Source organism: Lethenteron reissneri, chromosome 18 (assembly GCF_015708825.2).
Source record: "Lethenteron reissneri isolate LAM-NWPU_2019-01 chromosome 18, ASM1570882v1, whole genome shotgun sequence".
NCBI classification, from domain to species: domain Eukaryota; kingdom Metazoa; phylum Chordata; class Hyperoartia; order Petromyzontiformes; family Petromyzontidae; genus Lethenteron; species Lethenteron reissneri.
This window is the reverse complement of record NC_083796.1, coordinates 11,528,614-11,542,890: the sequence shown is the minus strand read 5'-3', so window position 1 is coordinate 11,542,890 and position 14,277 is coordinate 11,528,614. Positions and strand designations below refer to the sequence as shown.

The window sequence follows — 14,277 nt, the reverse complement described above, 5'->3', positions numbered from 1 at the left end:
TACTTGCTGTGCTGCATTCTCGACGGTCAACCTGGTCACCACGCAGGTGAATATCTCACGGATAAAACAATCTCTCCACGACCCACCAACCCTGATGGCCCAAAGTGCTGGATTGCAAGCTTGCGCATCATGCCTGGCATGTACAGATATGGCATTTAAAACTGGTCGTTGTCATCTTACGTGGGCAGCCCTTTCATGAGAAGGCCCATGTTTAAAATAAGGAAAAACACGTATGGCAAATGCACCTCAAAGCCACCTCGACCACTGCAGCTCTTTGTAATCCACACGTGATGTACCCAGACTCCAACGTGGTACAGACGGTGATCCAAGCGGGTTTTCAAATTCTCTGTGTCGGACGCAGCTGATGGAAAACATTTCACGTGGGGGCTTTGACGCAATAAAAATGTCTCACGAGTCAAACGAGCCCAGGGTTTCGAACCAGCGCTGGAAATTCCACATTGTCATGGCAGGAGCCAGTCTAGCGAAAGCACATCTACTGTTGACGTCCCACAAAGTGGTATGCCGAATGTAAACTCCACGTGAGAGCGTTGAGAACTGCCAACAGCACCACCCGGCCCAATTAATAAAGAAATAGATGTCGACAGTGAAAGCTAAAGTGGTCAACTTATAAACGCGCACTGGATCACAGTTTGGACGGATTGGCATCTAGTTACACACGTGGTAGACAACACCGTGACACTACAGATAAACAGCATTCATAGGAAGCGACCAACATGAACTGGATTTTATTGTTCGCTTGTCACCCTCCACTTCTGCAGCACTGCATGAGGACGGCTGCTTCGGCAAGGGTGGGCGGCGTTAGTAAGCGGTGACAAAGAGCAAGCTGGCATTTTGCGAAAAAGCTACATTGGCAATCCCTTAACGGAACCCCATCAGACAGTCGCCTTTCGTTCGTACGAAACCGAGAGTCAGACTTGCTCGCATTGATCCCTCACAAGGTCATAGAGTCTCCCTGCTCACACAGGCAACGGGGCAACGTTTCACTGCCACCGGCCGCTCTTGAACCGGCGGTGGAAATTCCACGTTCCTATAGGACAACAACAGCCGTTTGCTTAACTGCAAAGGGAGGGAATGTTTATACATTAAACCCGGAGGGACAATGTGCTCAATTGTCTCCGAAAAAGGGGATTTAAACTCACAGCGTTGCGATTGTAAGTCGCGTGTTTTAACCGCAGAGACACAAGGACACATTATGGTTCACAACATCACAGTTAAGAGTTCCTCCTGTTAAGCCTTGTCTCTACACTGGTGTGCGTATCAGGGGCACTTTTGGTTGAGCATTTGATAGCAAAGCGGCAAGATTGGTGTCACCGCAGCGATCAGCATGCGCCACGCATTCCTTGATGACCTGCTGTGCGTCATTGTCATCTATAATAATGCCTGCAATATTCCATACGTGTCTCCTACTTGCAAAACGATGACTGCACCTTGAAAGGCTCTCACCTGCGCCTGACTAATTGAACTGCTAATAGACTTGTTGACAAATGGGCAAAGCGATATAAAGTGGAATCACGCCGTTCCTTAGCTGGACAATTTGCATATTGAATTCGTGGGGGGGGGGGAATGAAAAGGTGGCCAGGTGGCTTTAGAGGTCAAATCACTGAGCCAGCACTGCTAAGAGCCTGGGTTTGAATGCAGATTTTAGCCACCTGTGGTTAAACCTGTGGTTCTCAATTTTAGCGAGTTCATGGTCTCTGGCCGGTCACGAACGACTGCACAGTACGGCGCCAGCTATCGCAGATTGCGGTTGTGTCGCTTCGGTTCTCTGCTGGGAGTACGGCGTCTTTTTAAAAACAACTGGCGCTATGCCTCTCTCTGAATGAAATGAAAGCTGAACAATTGTGCGTTCCGAGATTCAGACGCTGCTCGACGAAGATCCGCCCATGCGTGTGAATCATGGAGGTTACTTTTACCATGCTTCGCGACACTGGTCAATCTGGGATGGTGAATGGGAGGTGGGAAGGAGTGGCCCAGGACTGGTTGAGATATCATTCAGATATCACCCGCCACTGATGTCATAGTGCAGTGTGCTTACCATTGTGCCACCACTCCCCTCATGTTTCTTTATAGTGCAGTAGAACCTCGGAGATCGAACGCACCAGAATTCGAACAAATTGGTGTTCGAACGATATTTCCGAACATATTTTTTGCCCCGGAAACTGAACGAAATTTGGAGGTCGAACGGCCAATCGTGACTTGAAAGAACCTGTACGGCTGAGACTCGTATGGCCCAGCGTGCATGCCGCTTGCCCACACAAAGGTTTTACCACCTTCCTCCTCCTCACCACCTTCCACTCAAGCCATCAACTCTCCTTACTACAGGTAAAGTGAAGTTCAATGTTCATTTATTTCATTTATTCCATATATTTATTCATTTATTCCATTTATGTATTGTGTTTCTTGTTTTTTTGTACGATTTTATACATGTAATTACTGTAAACTTCGTGTAAAAATGCTTTATAATGAGATATTTCTTGTGCCTGGAACCAATTAATGTCTTTTACATTAATTCTTATGGGGACAATTAATTCGGTGTTCGAATGTCCTTCTGGAACGAATTAAGTTCGATCTCCGGGGTACCACTGTAAAAAAAAACTCGTCGTGTTTTATCAACTCGTTCACTATTACATTTACTAATTTATTGAAAATACAATGAAGTCTGTAATAATTATAATATAAAAAATATATCATCTTAGTTACATTCATAGAACAACATTATTGCCCTAAAGCTTCTAATGGCAATACAGAGTGATAAATAATCAAAATGTCAATGCTTGAACACTGCCTGTAATTAAACACAAATCACAAGAATCGTCTGTACTCCACAAGAGAAGCATGCGTGGCATTGGAATAGAGATGACCCTTCATCATCGTCGTCGTCAATAATGATGAATTCCCTGCTGGATGAATGCCTGCCCAACGTCACCATTAGTTTACCCGTAGATCTCCTCCCCAGTGTCCGCTAGAAAAAAAAACAACCGTCATGGTTATGCAGTAAAAGTCAAAGTGTTTCTGTGACCAAACTAGCAACAGGACCGCACTTATATATGTTGGTGGTCTTTGAGTAAGTGGTGGAAGTTCCTCATTCCTATGGTGGGGACCAGTCACTCCATAGGTTGTACACTGTATTCTTGGTTCTTTCGGTAAAGTCACGTAGAATAGATGATGATTGCTTGTGTTGCAATCGAAACGTCGTGAGAATTTTATTGTTTTATATTTTCATTATTTTATTGTTTCCCTTCTACGTGACTTTACAGAAAGAACCAAGAATATGAATCCCTGCAGTCACGAAAGCTTTAAATCAGTTTGTACACTGTTAACGTCCCACAATTTGGCGCTACTGATTTTATCCACCCCCGGGCGGATGATGGGAAGAATCCACTACCCAACTGGGAGTTGAAAGTCACAAATCTCCCGACTGGTGAGCCATCACTTTTGAGTGCATCACCAGCATGGCCCCACGACAAAATAAACACGCCCTGACCACACTGGGCGGTGGCAAAACCGATTCCCCGGGTCGCCACCTTTGAGGTACAAACAACAAATCAGGACAAACGTGGGAAGATTATCTCACGGCATCAGAAGAGGGGAGAAGTGCACCGCGAGCGGTGTGTTCTGACGCATTCGACAAAAACCCGAGGACGTTTTGGACCGTGACCTCACATGACCTCACATGGACGACAATTTTGGGAGAACCCAGAATAGGTGGCAACCGCAGCGACTACTCAGAAGGATTGATTGACTGTTTTCTGCGAGCGGGGAGCCCGCCCTGGGCTTGAGTTGACCTAGCGAGGAAACGAATGGTGGCACCACTCAAATCGTCTGCTGCTCTGATCTCTCTCTTTCAGTACTGGGCAGGGAGTGCGAAAGGGGACTGGCGAACGGACGCCGCTCGTCCGGCATCAACGACATCCTCACAAACGCCGACATCGTCGTCGCCGCCAACGTGACGATCGTTTTTAGCATCGTCGCTACCGTGATTGCCGGCACCGCTGCTGTCGCGGCGCAAAGCATCCGAGCTGCCGGAGCACCTACGTGGGGCATAGTGCTCGGAGCTCGGCTCGGCTGGGAAGAGCTCGCGCTCCGTGCTGCCGTCGTCCTCGTCCGCGTCGAGCCACCGCGCGCAGGCAAAGCGCAGGCGCTGGCCCAGCGACGGCGCGTCCACCTCCACCCAGTCGAGGAACCAGCCGGCCGAAAGGCCTGCGGGGTGAACAGAAATAAAAAAGTGGGCGTCCAGCGCAAGGTTAAAGGACGAAGATGGGGTCCTCACGTTTCGGACAAGTTTCGGTGAGTGAGATTCAGCGGACGTTTCAACACCGACTTCAACTGAGCAAAACATTTGGCAGATAAATCGCATGAACCAACAATGCATTCACCAAGATGGGTTGTACCATCATTGAAGGCATGAATGACAATCACTGGAAAAAGACAACCTAATATTGATTACTTGATAGCAAAACACACTCTTTCAAACATCATCCCTGGGTGGTCTTGAACCACCAACTTTGTTGGTCAACAAATGAACACGATAACCAATTGCACCACAGAGACAGCTGCAAGGAGCAACTTGCTGTTCCATGTTTAAGGAATGAATGACATTCGCTGTCGTAAAAACGAATCGAGTATTGACTTTGTGAAATAAAAATACACTTTCAAACAGAATCTCTGGGTGGTTAAAAGCTGAACGCGCTAACCAATTGCACCACAAAGACAACTCAACGACGCCACATGCTGTTCCGTGTTTAAGTAATTAATACAGGTAGGAACAACAGTTCCACACTGCCCACCAGGGATTATTTGTCTGTCTGTCGTGCATTGCCACGCCCTCGATTTGTATTTCATAGAGCACGTCGGGCGGGCTCAGCACCACGTGACGCGCCACCCCACGCAGCTTGCGCCGCGTCACACGGATCGCACGAATGCGCTGTCCAACCAAGTTCCTACCTGACCACTCCGAAGGAACGTGTTGACATTCGCTGTCTTAAAAAACAGATCTAGAAGAGACTTTCTGCACGCAAAAACTCTGCGAAAGTTCGTACCTGGGTGGGCTTGAACCACCAACCTTTCAGTTAACAGCCGAATGCGCTAACCAATTGCGCCACAGAGACAGCTGCACAGAGCAGCTTGATGTTCCATTTTTAAGGAATGAATGACATTCGCTGTCGTAAAATAGAATCTAATCTAGCAAGCAAAAAACCCTCCGAAAGTTCATCCCTGGGTGGGCTTGAACCACCAACCTTACGGTTAACAGCCGAATGCGCTAACCAATTGTGCCAAAGAGACAGCTGCAAGGAACAACTTGCCGTTCCATTTTTAAGGAATGAATGACATTCGCTGTTGTAAAATCGAATCGAATCTAGCAAGCAAAAGACTGTCCAAAACCTCGTCCCTGGGTGGGCTTGAACCACCAACCTTTCGGTTAACAGCCGAACGCGCTAACCAATTGCGCCACAGAGACAGCTACAAGTAGCAACTTGCTGTTCCATGTTTAAGGAATTAATGGCATTCGCTATCGTAAAATCGAATGGAACTAAGGAAGCAAAAAATCTCCGAAAGTTCGTCCCTGGGTGGGCTGGAACCACCAACCTTTCGGTTAACAGCCAAACGCGCTAACCAATTGCGCCACAGAGACAGGTGCAACGAGGCACTTGGTGTTCCATGTTGAAGGAATTAATGACATTCGCTGTCGTAGAAACGAATCTAGTATTTACTTTGTGAAATAAAATACACTTTCAAACAGCAGCTCTGGTTGGTTCAAAGCTGAACGCGTTAACCAATTGCACCAGAGAGACAACTCAACGACGCCACTTGCTGTTCCATGTTTAAGGAATTAATACAGGTAGGAACAACAGTTCCACACTGCCCACCAGGGATTATTTGTCTGTCTGTCTGTCGTGCATAGCCACGCCCTCGATTTGTATTTCTTAGAGCACTTCGGGCGGGCTCAGCACCACGTGACACGCCGTGCACAAATGCGCTGTCCAACCAAGTTGCTACCTGCCCCCCCCAGAAGGAACGTGTTGACATTCGCTGTCTTAAAAAACAGATCTAGAAGAGACTTTCTGCACGCAAAAAAATGTGAAAGTTCTTCCCTGGGTGGTCTTGAACCACCAACCTTTCGGTTAACAGCCGATCACGCTAAGCAATTGCGCCACAGAGACAGCTGCAATGTGCAACTTGCTGTTCCATGTTGAAGGAATTAATGACATTCGTTGTCGTAAAATCGAATCTAATCTAGCCAGCAAAAAGCTCTCTGAAAGTTCGTCCCTGGGTGGGCTTGAACCACCAACCTTTCGGTTAACAGCCGAACGCGCTAACCAATTGCGCCACAGAGACAGCTGCAAGGAGCAACTTGCTGTTCCATGTTTGAGGAATGAATGACATTTGCTGTTGTAAAATCGAATGGAATTTAGCAAGCAAAAAGCTCTCCGAAAATTCGTCCCTGGGTGGGCTTGAACCACCAACCTTTCGGTTAACAGCCGAACGCGCTAACCAATTGCGCCAAAGACACAGCTGCACGGAGCAACTTGCTGTTCCATTTTAAAGGAATGAATGACATTCGCTGTCGTAAAATCGAATCTAATCTAGCAAGCAAAAAACTCTCCGAAAGTTCATCCCTGGGTGGGCTTGAACCACCAACCTTACGGTTAACATCCAAATGCGCTAACCAATTGTGCCACAGAGACAGCCGCAAGGTACCACTTGCTGTTCCATTTTTAAGGAATGAATGACATTCGCTGTCGTAAAATCGAATCGAATCTAGCAAGCAAAAAACTGTCCAAAACCTCGTCCCTGGGTGGGCTTGAACCACCAACCTTTCGGTTAACAGCCGAACGCGCTAACCAATTGCGCCACAGAGACAGGTGCAACGCGCCACTTGGTGTTCCATGTTGAAGCAATTAATGAAATTCGCTGTCGTAGAAACGAATCTAGTATTTTCTTTGTGAAATAAAATACACTTTCAAACAGCAGCTCTGGGTGGTTAAAAGCTGAACGCGTTAACCAATTGCACCAGAGAGACAACTCAACGACGCCACTTGCTGTTCCATGTTTAAGGAATTAATACAGGTAGGAACAACAGTTCCACACTGCCCACCTGGGATTATTTGTCTGTCTGTCATGCATAGCCACGCCCTCGATTTGTATTTCTTAGAGCACTTCGGGCGGGCTCAGCACCACGTGACACGCCGTGCACGAATGCGCTGTCCAACCAAGTTGCTACCTGCCCCCTCCGAAGGAACGTGTTGACATTCCGCTGTCTTAAAAAACAGATCTAGAAGAGACTTTCTGCACGCAAAAAACTCTGTGAAAGTTCGTCCCTGGGTGGTCTTGAACCACCAACCTTTCGTTTAACAGCCGATCGCGCTAAGCAATTGCGCCACAGAGACAGCTGCAATGCACAACTTGCTGTTCCATGTTGAAGGAATTAATGACATTCGTTGTCGTAAAATCGAATCTAATCTAGCCAGCAAAAAGCTCTCTGAAAGTTCGTCCCTGGGTGGGCTTGAACCACCAACCTTTCGGTTAACAGCCGAACGCGCTAACCAATTGCGCCACAGAGACAGCTGCAAGGAGCAACTTGCTGTTCCATGTTTGAGGAATGAATGACATTCGCTGTCGTAAAATCGAATGGAATTTTGCAAGCAAAACATTATCCGAACGTTCGTCCCTGGGTGGGCTTGAACCACCAACCTTTCGGTTAACAGCCAAACGCGCTAACCAATTGCGCCACAGAGACAGCTGCACGGAGCAACTTGCTGTTCCATTTTTAAGGAATGAATGACATTCGCTGTCGTAAAAGCGAATGGAATCTACCAAGCAAAAAATTCTAAGAAAGTTCGTCCCTGGGTTGGGTTGAACCACCAACCTTTCGGTTAACAGCTGAACGCGCTAACCAATTGTGCCACAGAGACAGCTGCAATGCGAAACTTGCTGTTCCATGTTGAAGGAATTAATGACATTCGTTGTCGTAAAATCGAATCTAATCTAGCCAGCAAAAAGCTCTCCGAAAGTTCGTCCCTGGGTGGGCGTGAACCACCAACCTTTCGGTTAACAGCCGAACGCGCTAACCAATTGCGCCACAGAGACAGCTGCACGGAGCAACTTGCTGTTCCATTTTTAAGGAATGAATGACATTCGCTGTCGTAAAATCGAATCTAATCTAGCAAGCAAAAAACTGTCCAAAACCTCGTCCCTGGGTGGGCTTGAACCACCAACCTTTCGGTTAACAGCCGAACGCGCTAACCAATTGCGCCACAGAGACAGCTACAAGGAGCAACTTGCTGTTCCATGTTTAAGGAATTGATGACATTCGCTGTCGTAAAATCGAATGGAATCTCGGAAGCAAAAAATCTCCGAAAGTTCGTCCCTGGGTGGGCTTGAACCACCAACCTTTAGGTTAACAGCCAAATGCGCTAACCAATTGCGCCACAGAGACAGGTGCAACGCGCTACTTGGTGTTCCATGTTGAAGGAATTAATGAAAATCGCTGTCGTAGAAACGAATCTAGTATTTACTTTGTGACATAAAATACACTTTCAAACAGCAGCTCTGGGTGGTTAAAAGCTGAACGCGTTAACCAATTGCACCAGAGAGACAACTCAACGACGCCACTTGCTGTTCCATGTTTAAGGAATTAATACAGGTAGGAACAACAGATCCACACTGCCCACCTGGGATTATTTGTCTGTCTGTCGTGCATAGCCACGCCCTCGATTTGTATTTCTTAGAGCACTTCGGGCGGGCTCAGCACCACGTGACACGCCGTGCACGAATGCACTGTCCAACCAAGTTGCTACCTGCCCCCTCCGAAGGAACGTGTTGACATTCGCTGTCTTAAAAAACAGATCTAGAAGAGACTTTCTGCACGCAAAAAACTCTGTGAAAGTTCGTCCCTGGGTGGTCTTGAACCACCAACCTTTCAATTAACAGCCGAACGCGCTAACCAATTGCGCCACAGAGACAGCTGCAAGGAGCAACTTGCTGTTCCATGTTTGAGGAATGAATGACATTCGCTGTCGTAAAATCGAATGGAATTTAGCAAGCAAAACATTATCCGAACGTTCGTCCCTGGGTGGGCTTGAACCACCAACCTTTCGATTAACAGCCAAACGCGCTAACCAATTGCGCCACAGAGACAGCAATTTGCTGTTCCATTTTTAAGGAATGAATGCCATTCGCTGTCGTAAAAGCGAATGGAATCTACCAAGCAAAAAATTCTAAGAAAGTTCGTCCCTGGGTGGGCTTGAACCACCAACCTTTCGGTTAACAGCCGAACGCGCTAACCAATTGCGCCACAGAGACAGCTGCAATGCGAAACTTGCTGTTCCATGTTGAAGGAATTAATGACATTCGTTGTCGTAAAATCGAATCTAATCTAGCCAGCAATAAGCTCTCCGAAAGTTCGTCCCTGGGTGGGCTTGAACCACCAACCTTTTGGTTAACAGCCAAACGCGCTAACCAATTGCGCCACAGAGACAGCTGCACGGAGCAACTTGCTGTTCCATTTTTAAGGAATGAATGACATTCGCTGTCGTAAAAGCGAATGGAATCTACCAAGCAAAAAATTCTAAGAAAGTTCGTCCCTGGGTGGGCTTGAACCACCAACCTTTCGGTTAACAGCCGAACGCGCTAACCAATTGCGCCACAGAGACAGCTTCAATGCGAAACTTGCTGTTCCATGTTGAAGGAATTAATGACATTCGTTGTCGTAAAATCGAATCGAATCTAGCCAGCAAAAAGCTCTCTGAAAGTTCGTCCCTGGGTGGGCTTGAACCACCAACCTTTCGGTTAACAGCCGAACGCGCTAACCAATTGCACCACAGAGACAGCTGCAAGGAGCAACTTGCTGTTCCATTTTTAAGGAATGAATGACATTCGCTGTCGTAAAAGCGAATGGAATTTAGCAAGCAAAACATTATCCGAACGTTCGTCCCTGGGTGGGCTTGAACCACCAACCTTTCGGTTAACAGCCGAACGCGCTAACCAATTGCGCCACAGAGACAGCTGCAAGGAGCAACTTGCAGTTCCATGTTTGAGGAATGAATGACATTCGCTGTCGTAAAATCGAATAGAATCTAGCAAGCAAAACATTATCTGAACGTTCGTCCCTGGGTGGGCTTGACCCACCAACCTTTCGGTTAACAGCCGAACTCGCTAACCAATTGTGCCACAGAGACAGCTGCTCGGAGCAACTTGCTGTTCCATTTTTAAGGAATGAATGACATTCGCTGTCGTAAAAGCGAATGGAATCTACCAAGCAAAAAATTCTAAGAAAGTTCGTCCCTGGGTGCGCTTGAATCACCAACCTTTCGGTTAACAGCCGAACGCGCTAACCAATTGCGCCACAGAGACAGCTGCAATGTGAAACTTGCTGTTCCATGTTGAAGGAATTAATGACATTCGTTGTCGTAAAATCGAATCTAATCTAGCCAGCAAAAAGCTCTCCGAAAGTTCGTCCCTGGGTGGGCTTGAACCACCAACCTTTCGGTTAACAGCCGAACGCGCTAACCAATTGCGCCACAGAGACAGCTGCACGGAGCAACTTGTTGTTCCATTTTTAAGGAATGAATGACATTCGCTGTCGTAAAATCGAATCTAATCTAGCAAGCAAAAAACTCTCGGAAAGTTCATCCCTGGGTGGGCTTGAACCACCAACCTTACGGTTAACATCCAAATGCGCTAAACAATTGTGCCACAGAGACAGCTGCAAGGAACCACTTGCTGTTCCATTTTTAAGGAATGAATGACATTCGCTGTCGTAAAATCGAATCGAATCTAGCAAGCAAAAAACTGTCCAAAACCTCGTCCCTGGGTGGGCTTGAACCACCAACCTTTCGGTTAACAGCCGAACGCGCTAACCAATTGCGCCACAGAGACAGCTACACGGAGCAACTTGCTGTTCCATGTTTAAGGAATTGATGACATTCGCTGTCATAAAATCGAATGGAATCTCGGAAGCAAAAAATCTCCGAAAGTTCGTCCCTGGGTGGGCTTGAAGCACCAACCTTTCGGTTAACAGCCGAACGCGCTAACCAATTGCGCCACAGAGACAGCTGCACGGAGCAACTTGCTGTTCCATTTTTAAGGAATGAATGACATTCGCTGTCGTAAAAGCGAATGGAATCTAACAAGCAAGAAATTCTAAGAAAGTTCGTCCCTGGGTGGGCTTGAACCACCAACCTTTCGGTTAACAGCCGAACGCGCTAACCAATTGCGCCACAGAGACAGCTGCAATGCGAAACTTGCTGTTCCATGTTGAAGGAATTAATGACATTCGTTGTCGTAAAATCGAATCGAATCTAGCCAGCAAAAAGCTCTCTGAAAGTTCGTCCCTGGGTGGGCTTGAATCACCAACCTTTCGGTTAACAGCCGAACGCGCTAACCAATTGCGCCACAGAGACAGCTGCAAGGAGCAACTTGCTGTTCCATTTTTAAGGAATGAATGACATTCGCTGTCGTAAAAGCGAATGGAATCTACCAAGCAAAAAATTCTAAGAAAGTTCGTCCCTGGGTGGGCTTGAACCACCAACCTTTCGGTTAACAGCCGAACACGCTAACCAATTGTGCCACAGAGACAGCTGCAATGCGAAACTTGCTGTTCCATGTTGAAGGAATAAATGACATTCGTTGTCGTAAAATCGAATCTAATCTAGCCAGCAAAAAGCTCTCCGAAAGTTCGTCCCTGGGTGGGCTTGAACCACCACTCTTTCGGTTAACAGCCGAACACGCTAACCAATTGCACCACAGAGACAGCTGCAAAGAGCAACTTGCTGTTCCATGTTTGAGGAATGAATGACATTCGCTGTCGTAAAATCGAATGGAATTTAGCAAGCAAAACATTATCCGAACGTTCGTCCCTGGGTGGGCTTGAACCACCAACCTTTCGGTTAACAGCCGAACGCGCTAACCAATTGCGCCACAGAGACAGCTGCAAGGAGCAACTTGCTGTTCCATGTTTGAGGAATGAATGACATTCGCTGTCGTAAAATCGAATAGAATCTAGCAAGCAAAACATTATCTGAACGTTCGTCCCTGGGTGGGCTTGACCCACCAACCTTTCGGTTAACAGCCGAACGCGCTAACCAATTGTGCCACAGAGACAGCTGCTCGGAGCAACTTGCTGTTCCATTTTTAAGGAATGAATGACATTCGCTGTCGTTAAAGCGAATGGAATCTACCAAGCAAAAAATTCTAAGAAAGTTCGTCCCTGGGTGGGCTTGAATCACCAACCTTTCGGTTAACAGCCGAACGCGCTAACCAATTGCGCCACAGAGACAGCTGCAATGCGCAACTTGCTGTTCCATGTTGAAGGAATTAATGACATTCATTGTCGTAAAATCGAATCTAATCTAGCCAGCAAAAAGCTCTCCGAAAGTTCGTTGCTGGGTGGGCTTGAACCACCACCCTTTTGGTTAACAGCCGAACGCGCTAACCAATTGCACCACAGAGACAGCTGCAAAGAGCAACTTGCTGTTCCATGTTTGAGGAATGAATGACATTCGCTGTCGTAAAATCGAATGGAATTTAGCAAGCAAAACATTATCCGAACTTTCGTCCCTGGGTGGGCTTGAACCACCAACCTTTCGGTTAACAGCCGAACGCGCTAACCAATTGCGCCACAGAGACAGCTGCAATGCGAAACTTGCTGTTCCATGTTGAAGGAATTAATGACATTCGTTGTCGTAAAATCGAATCTAATCTAGCCAGCAAAAAGCTCTCCGAAAGTTCGTCCCTGGGTGGGCTTGAACCACCAACCTTTCGGTTAACAGCCGAACGCGCTAACCAATTGCGCCACAGAGACAGCTGCACGGAGCAACTTGTTGTTCCATTTTTAAGGAATGAATGACATTCGCTGTCGTAAAATCGAATCTAATCTAGCAAGCAAAAAACTCTTGGAAAGTTCATCCCTGGGTGGGCTTGAACCACCAACCTTACGGTTAACATCCAAATGCGCTAACCAATTGTGCCACAGAGACAGCTGCAAGGAACCACTTGCTGTTCCATTTTTAAGGAATGAATGACATTCGCTGTCGTAAAATCGAATCGAATCTAGCAAGCAAAAAACTGTCCAAAACCTCGTCCCTGGGTGGGCTTGAACCACCAACCTTTCGGTTAACAGCCGAACGCGCTAACCAATTGCGCCACAGAGACAGCTACAAGGAGCAACTTGCTGCTCCATGTTTAAGGAATTGATGACATTCGCTGTCATAAAATCGAATGGAATCTCGGAAGCAAAAAATCTCCGAAAGTTCGTCCCTGGGTGGGCTTGAACCACCAACCTTTCGGTTAACAGCCAAATGCGCTAACCAATTGCGCCACAGAGACAGGTGCAACGCGCCACTTGGTGTTCCATGTTGAAGGAATTAATGAAAATCGCTGTCGTAGAAACGAATCTAGTATTTATTTTGTGAAATAAAATACACTTTCAAACAGCAGCTCTGGGTGGTTAAAAGCTGAACGCGTTAACCAATTGCACCAGAGAGACAACTCAACGACGCCACTTGCTGTTCCATGTTTAAGGAATTAATACAGGTAGGAACAACAGTTCCACACTGCCCACCTGGGATTATTTGTCTGTCTGTCGTGCATAGCCACGCCCTCGATTTGTATTTCTTAGAGCACTTCGGGCGGGCTCAGCACCACGTGACACGCCGTGCACGAATGCGCTGTCCAACCAAGTTGCTACCTGCCCCCTCCGAAGGAACGTGTTGACATTCGCTGTCTTAAAAAACAGATCTAGAAGAGCCTTTCTGCACGCAAAACACTCTGTGAAAGTTCGTCCCTGGGTGGTCTTGAACCACCAACCTTTCGGTTAACAGCCGATCGCGCTAAGCAATTGCGCCACAGAGACAGCTGCAATGCGCAACTTGCTGTTCCATGTTGAAGGAATTAATGACATTCGTTGTCGTAAAATCGAATCTAATCTAGCCAGCAAAAAGCTCTCTGAAAGTTCGTCCCTGGGTGGGCTTGAACCACCAACCTTTCGGTTAACAGCCGAACGCGCTAACCAATTGCGCCACAGAGACAGCTGCACGGAGCAACTTGCTGTTCCATTTTTAAGGAATGAATGACATTCGCTGTCGTAAAAGCGAATGGAATCTACCAAGCAAAAAATTCTAAGATAGTTCGTCCCTGGGTGGGCTTGAACCACCAACCTTTCGGTCAACAGCCGAACGCGCTAACCAATTGCGCCACAGAGACAGCTGCAATGCGAAACTTGCTGTTCCATGTTGAAGGAATTAATGACATTCGTTG

The 14,277-nt window shown here is 47.0% G+C and overlaps 1 protein-coding gene and 23 non-coding genes across 29 annotated transcripts in view; all 24 read right to left on the bottom strand.

Moving 5' to 3' along the window:
* The window catches only part of LOC133343872 (lipoxygenase homology domain-containing protein 1-like), a 97,071-nt gene that overhangs the window by 20,013 nt on the left and 62,781 nt on the right, over nucleotides 1-14,277 (bottom strand). For all 6 annotated transcript variants that reach the window (XM_061553813.1, XM_061553812.1, XM_061553816.1 and 3 more), the window contains one exon: nucleotides 4,057-4,221. In XM_061553813.1, the coding sequence (XP_061409797.1) occupies nucleotides 4,057-4,221 (165 nt within the window). The remainder of the gene's footprint in view (nucleotides 1-4,056; nucleotides 4,222-14,277) is intronic.
* Nucleotides 5,406-5,479, bottom strand: TRNAN-GUU (transfer RNA asparagine (anticodon GUU)). Its single transcript has one exon. It is a non-coding gene; the product is annotated as a tRNA-Asn (tRNA).
* On the bottom strand, nucleotides 6,284-6,357 carry TRNAN-GUU (transfer RNA asparagine (anticodon GUU)). Its single transcript has one exon. It is a non-coding gene; the product is annotated as a tRNA-Asn (tRNA).
* TRNAN-GUU (transfer RNA asparagine (anticodon GUU)) lies at nucleotides 6,809-6,882 on the bottom strand. Its single transcript has one exon. It is a non-coding gene; the product is annotated as a tRNA-Asn (tRNA).
* Nucleotides 7,511-7,584, bottom strand: TRNAN-GUU (transfer RNA asparagine (anticodon GUU)). Its single transcript has one exon. It is a non-coding gene; the product is annotated as a tRNA-Asn (tRNA).
* TRNAN-GUU (transfer RNA asparagine (anticodon GUU)) lies at nucleotides 7,686-7,759 on the bottom strand. The gene has a single exon. It is a non-coding gene; the product is annotated as a tRNA-Asn (tRNA).
* On the bottom strand, nucleotides 8,211-8,284 carry TRNAN-GUU (transfer RNA asparagine (anticodon GUU)). The gene has a single exon. It is a non-coding gene; the product is annotated as a tRNA-Asn (tRNA).
* Nucleotides 8,385-8,458, bottom strand: TRNAN-GUU (transfer RNA asparagine (anticodon GUU)). The gene has a single exon. It is a non-coding gene; the product is annotated as a tRNA-Asn (tRNA).
* Nucleotides 9,251-9,324, bottom strand: TRNAN-GUU (transfer RNA asparagine (anticodon GUU)). The gene has a single exon. It is a non-coding gene; the product is annotated as a tRNA-Asn (tRNA).
* TRNAN-GUU (transfer RNA asparagine (anticodon GUU)) lies at nucleotides 9,426-9,499 on the bottom strand. The gene has a single exon. It is a non-coding gene; the product is annotated as a tRNA-Asn (tRNA).
* Nucleotides 9,601-9,674, bottom strand: TRNAN-GUU (transfer RNA asparagine (anticodon GUU)). The gene has a single exon. It is a non-coding gene; the product is annotated as a tRNA-Asn (tRNA).
* TRNAN-GUU (transfer RNA asparagine (anticodon GUU)) lies at nucleotides 9,776-9,849 on the bottom strand. The gene has a single exon. It is a non-coding gene; the product is annotated as a tRNA-Asn (tRNA).
* On the bottom strand, nucleotides 9,951-10,024 carry TRNAN-GUU (transfer RNA asparagine (anticodon GUU)). Its single transcript has one exon. It is a non-coding gene; the product is annotated as a tRNA-Asn (tRNA).
* TRNAN-GUU (transfer RNA asparagine (anticodon GUU)) lies at nucleotides 10,476-10,549 on the bottom strand. The gene has a single exon. It is a non-coding gene; the product is annotated as a tRNA-Asn (tRNA).
* On the bottom strand, nucleotides 10,826-10,899 carry TRNAN-GUU (transfer RNA asparagine (anticodon GUU)). The gene has a single exon. It is a non-coding gene; the product is annotated as a tRNA-Asn (tRNA).
* TRNAN-GUU (transfer RNA asparagine (anticodon GUU)) lies at nucleotides 11,175-11,248 on the bottom strand. Its single transcript has one exon. It is a non-coding gene; the product is annotated as a tRNA-Asn (tRNA).
* Nucleotides 11,525-11,598, bottom strand: TRNAN-GUU (transfer RNA asparagine (anticodon GUU)). Its single transcript has one exon. It is a non-coding gene; the product is annotated as a tRNA-Asn (tRNA).
* On the bottom strand, nucleotides 11,875-11,948 carry TRNAN-GUU (transfer RNA asparagine (anticodon GUU)). Its single transcript has one exon. It is a non-coding gene; the product is annotated as a tRNA-Asn (tRNA).
* On the bottom strand, nucleotides 12,575-12,648 carry TRNAN-GUU (transfer RNA asparagine (anticodon GUU)). Its single transcript has one exon. It is a non-coding gene; the product is annotated as a tRNA-Asn (tRNA).
* Nucleotides 12,750-12,823, bottom strand: TRNAN-GUU (transfer RNA asparagine (anticodon GUU)). The gene has a single exon. It is a non-coding gene; the product is annotated as a tRNA-Asn (tRNA).
* On the bottom strand, nucleotides 13,100-13,173 carry TRNAN-GUU (transfer RNA asparagine (anticodon GUU)). The gene has a single exon. It is a non-coding gene; the product is annotated as a tRNA-Asn (tRNA).
* Nucleotides 13,274-13,347, bottom strand: TRNAN-GUU (transfer RNA asparagine (anticodon GUU)). Its single transcript has one exon. It is a non-coding gene; the product is annotated as a tRNA-Asn (tRNA).
* On the bottom strand, nucleotides 13,975-14,048 carry TRNAN-GUU (transfer RNA asparagine (anticodon GUU)). The gene has a single exon. It is a non-coding gene; the product is annotated as a tRNA-Asn (tRNA).
* On the bottom strand, nucleotides 14,150-14,223 carry TRNAN-GUU (transfer RNA asparagine (anticodon GUU)). The gene has a single exon. It is a non-coding gene; the product is annotated as a tRNA-Asn (tRNA).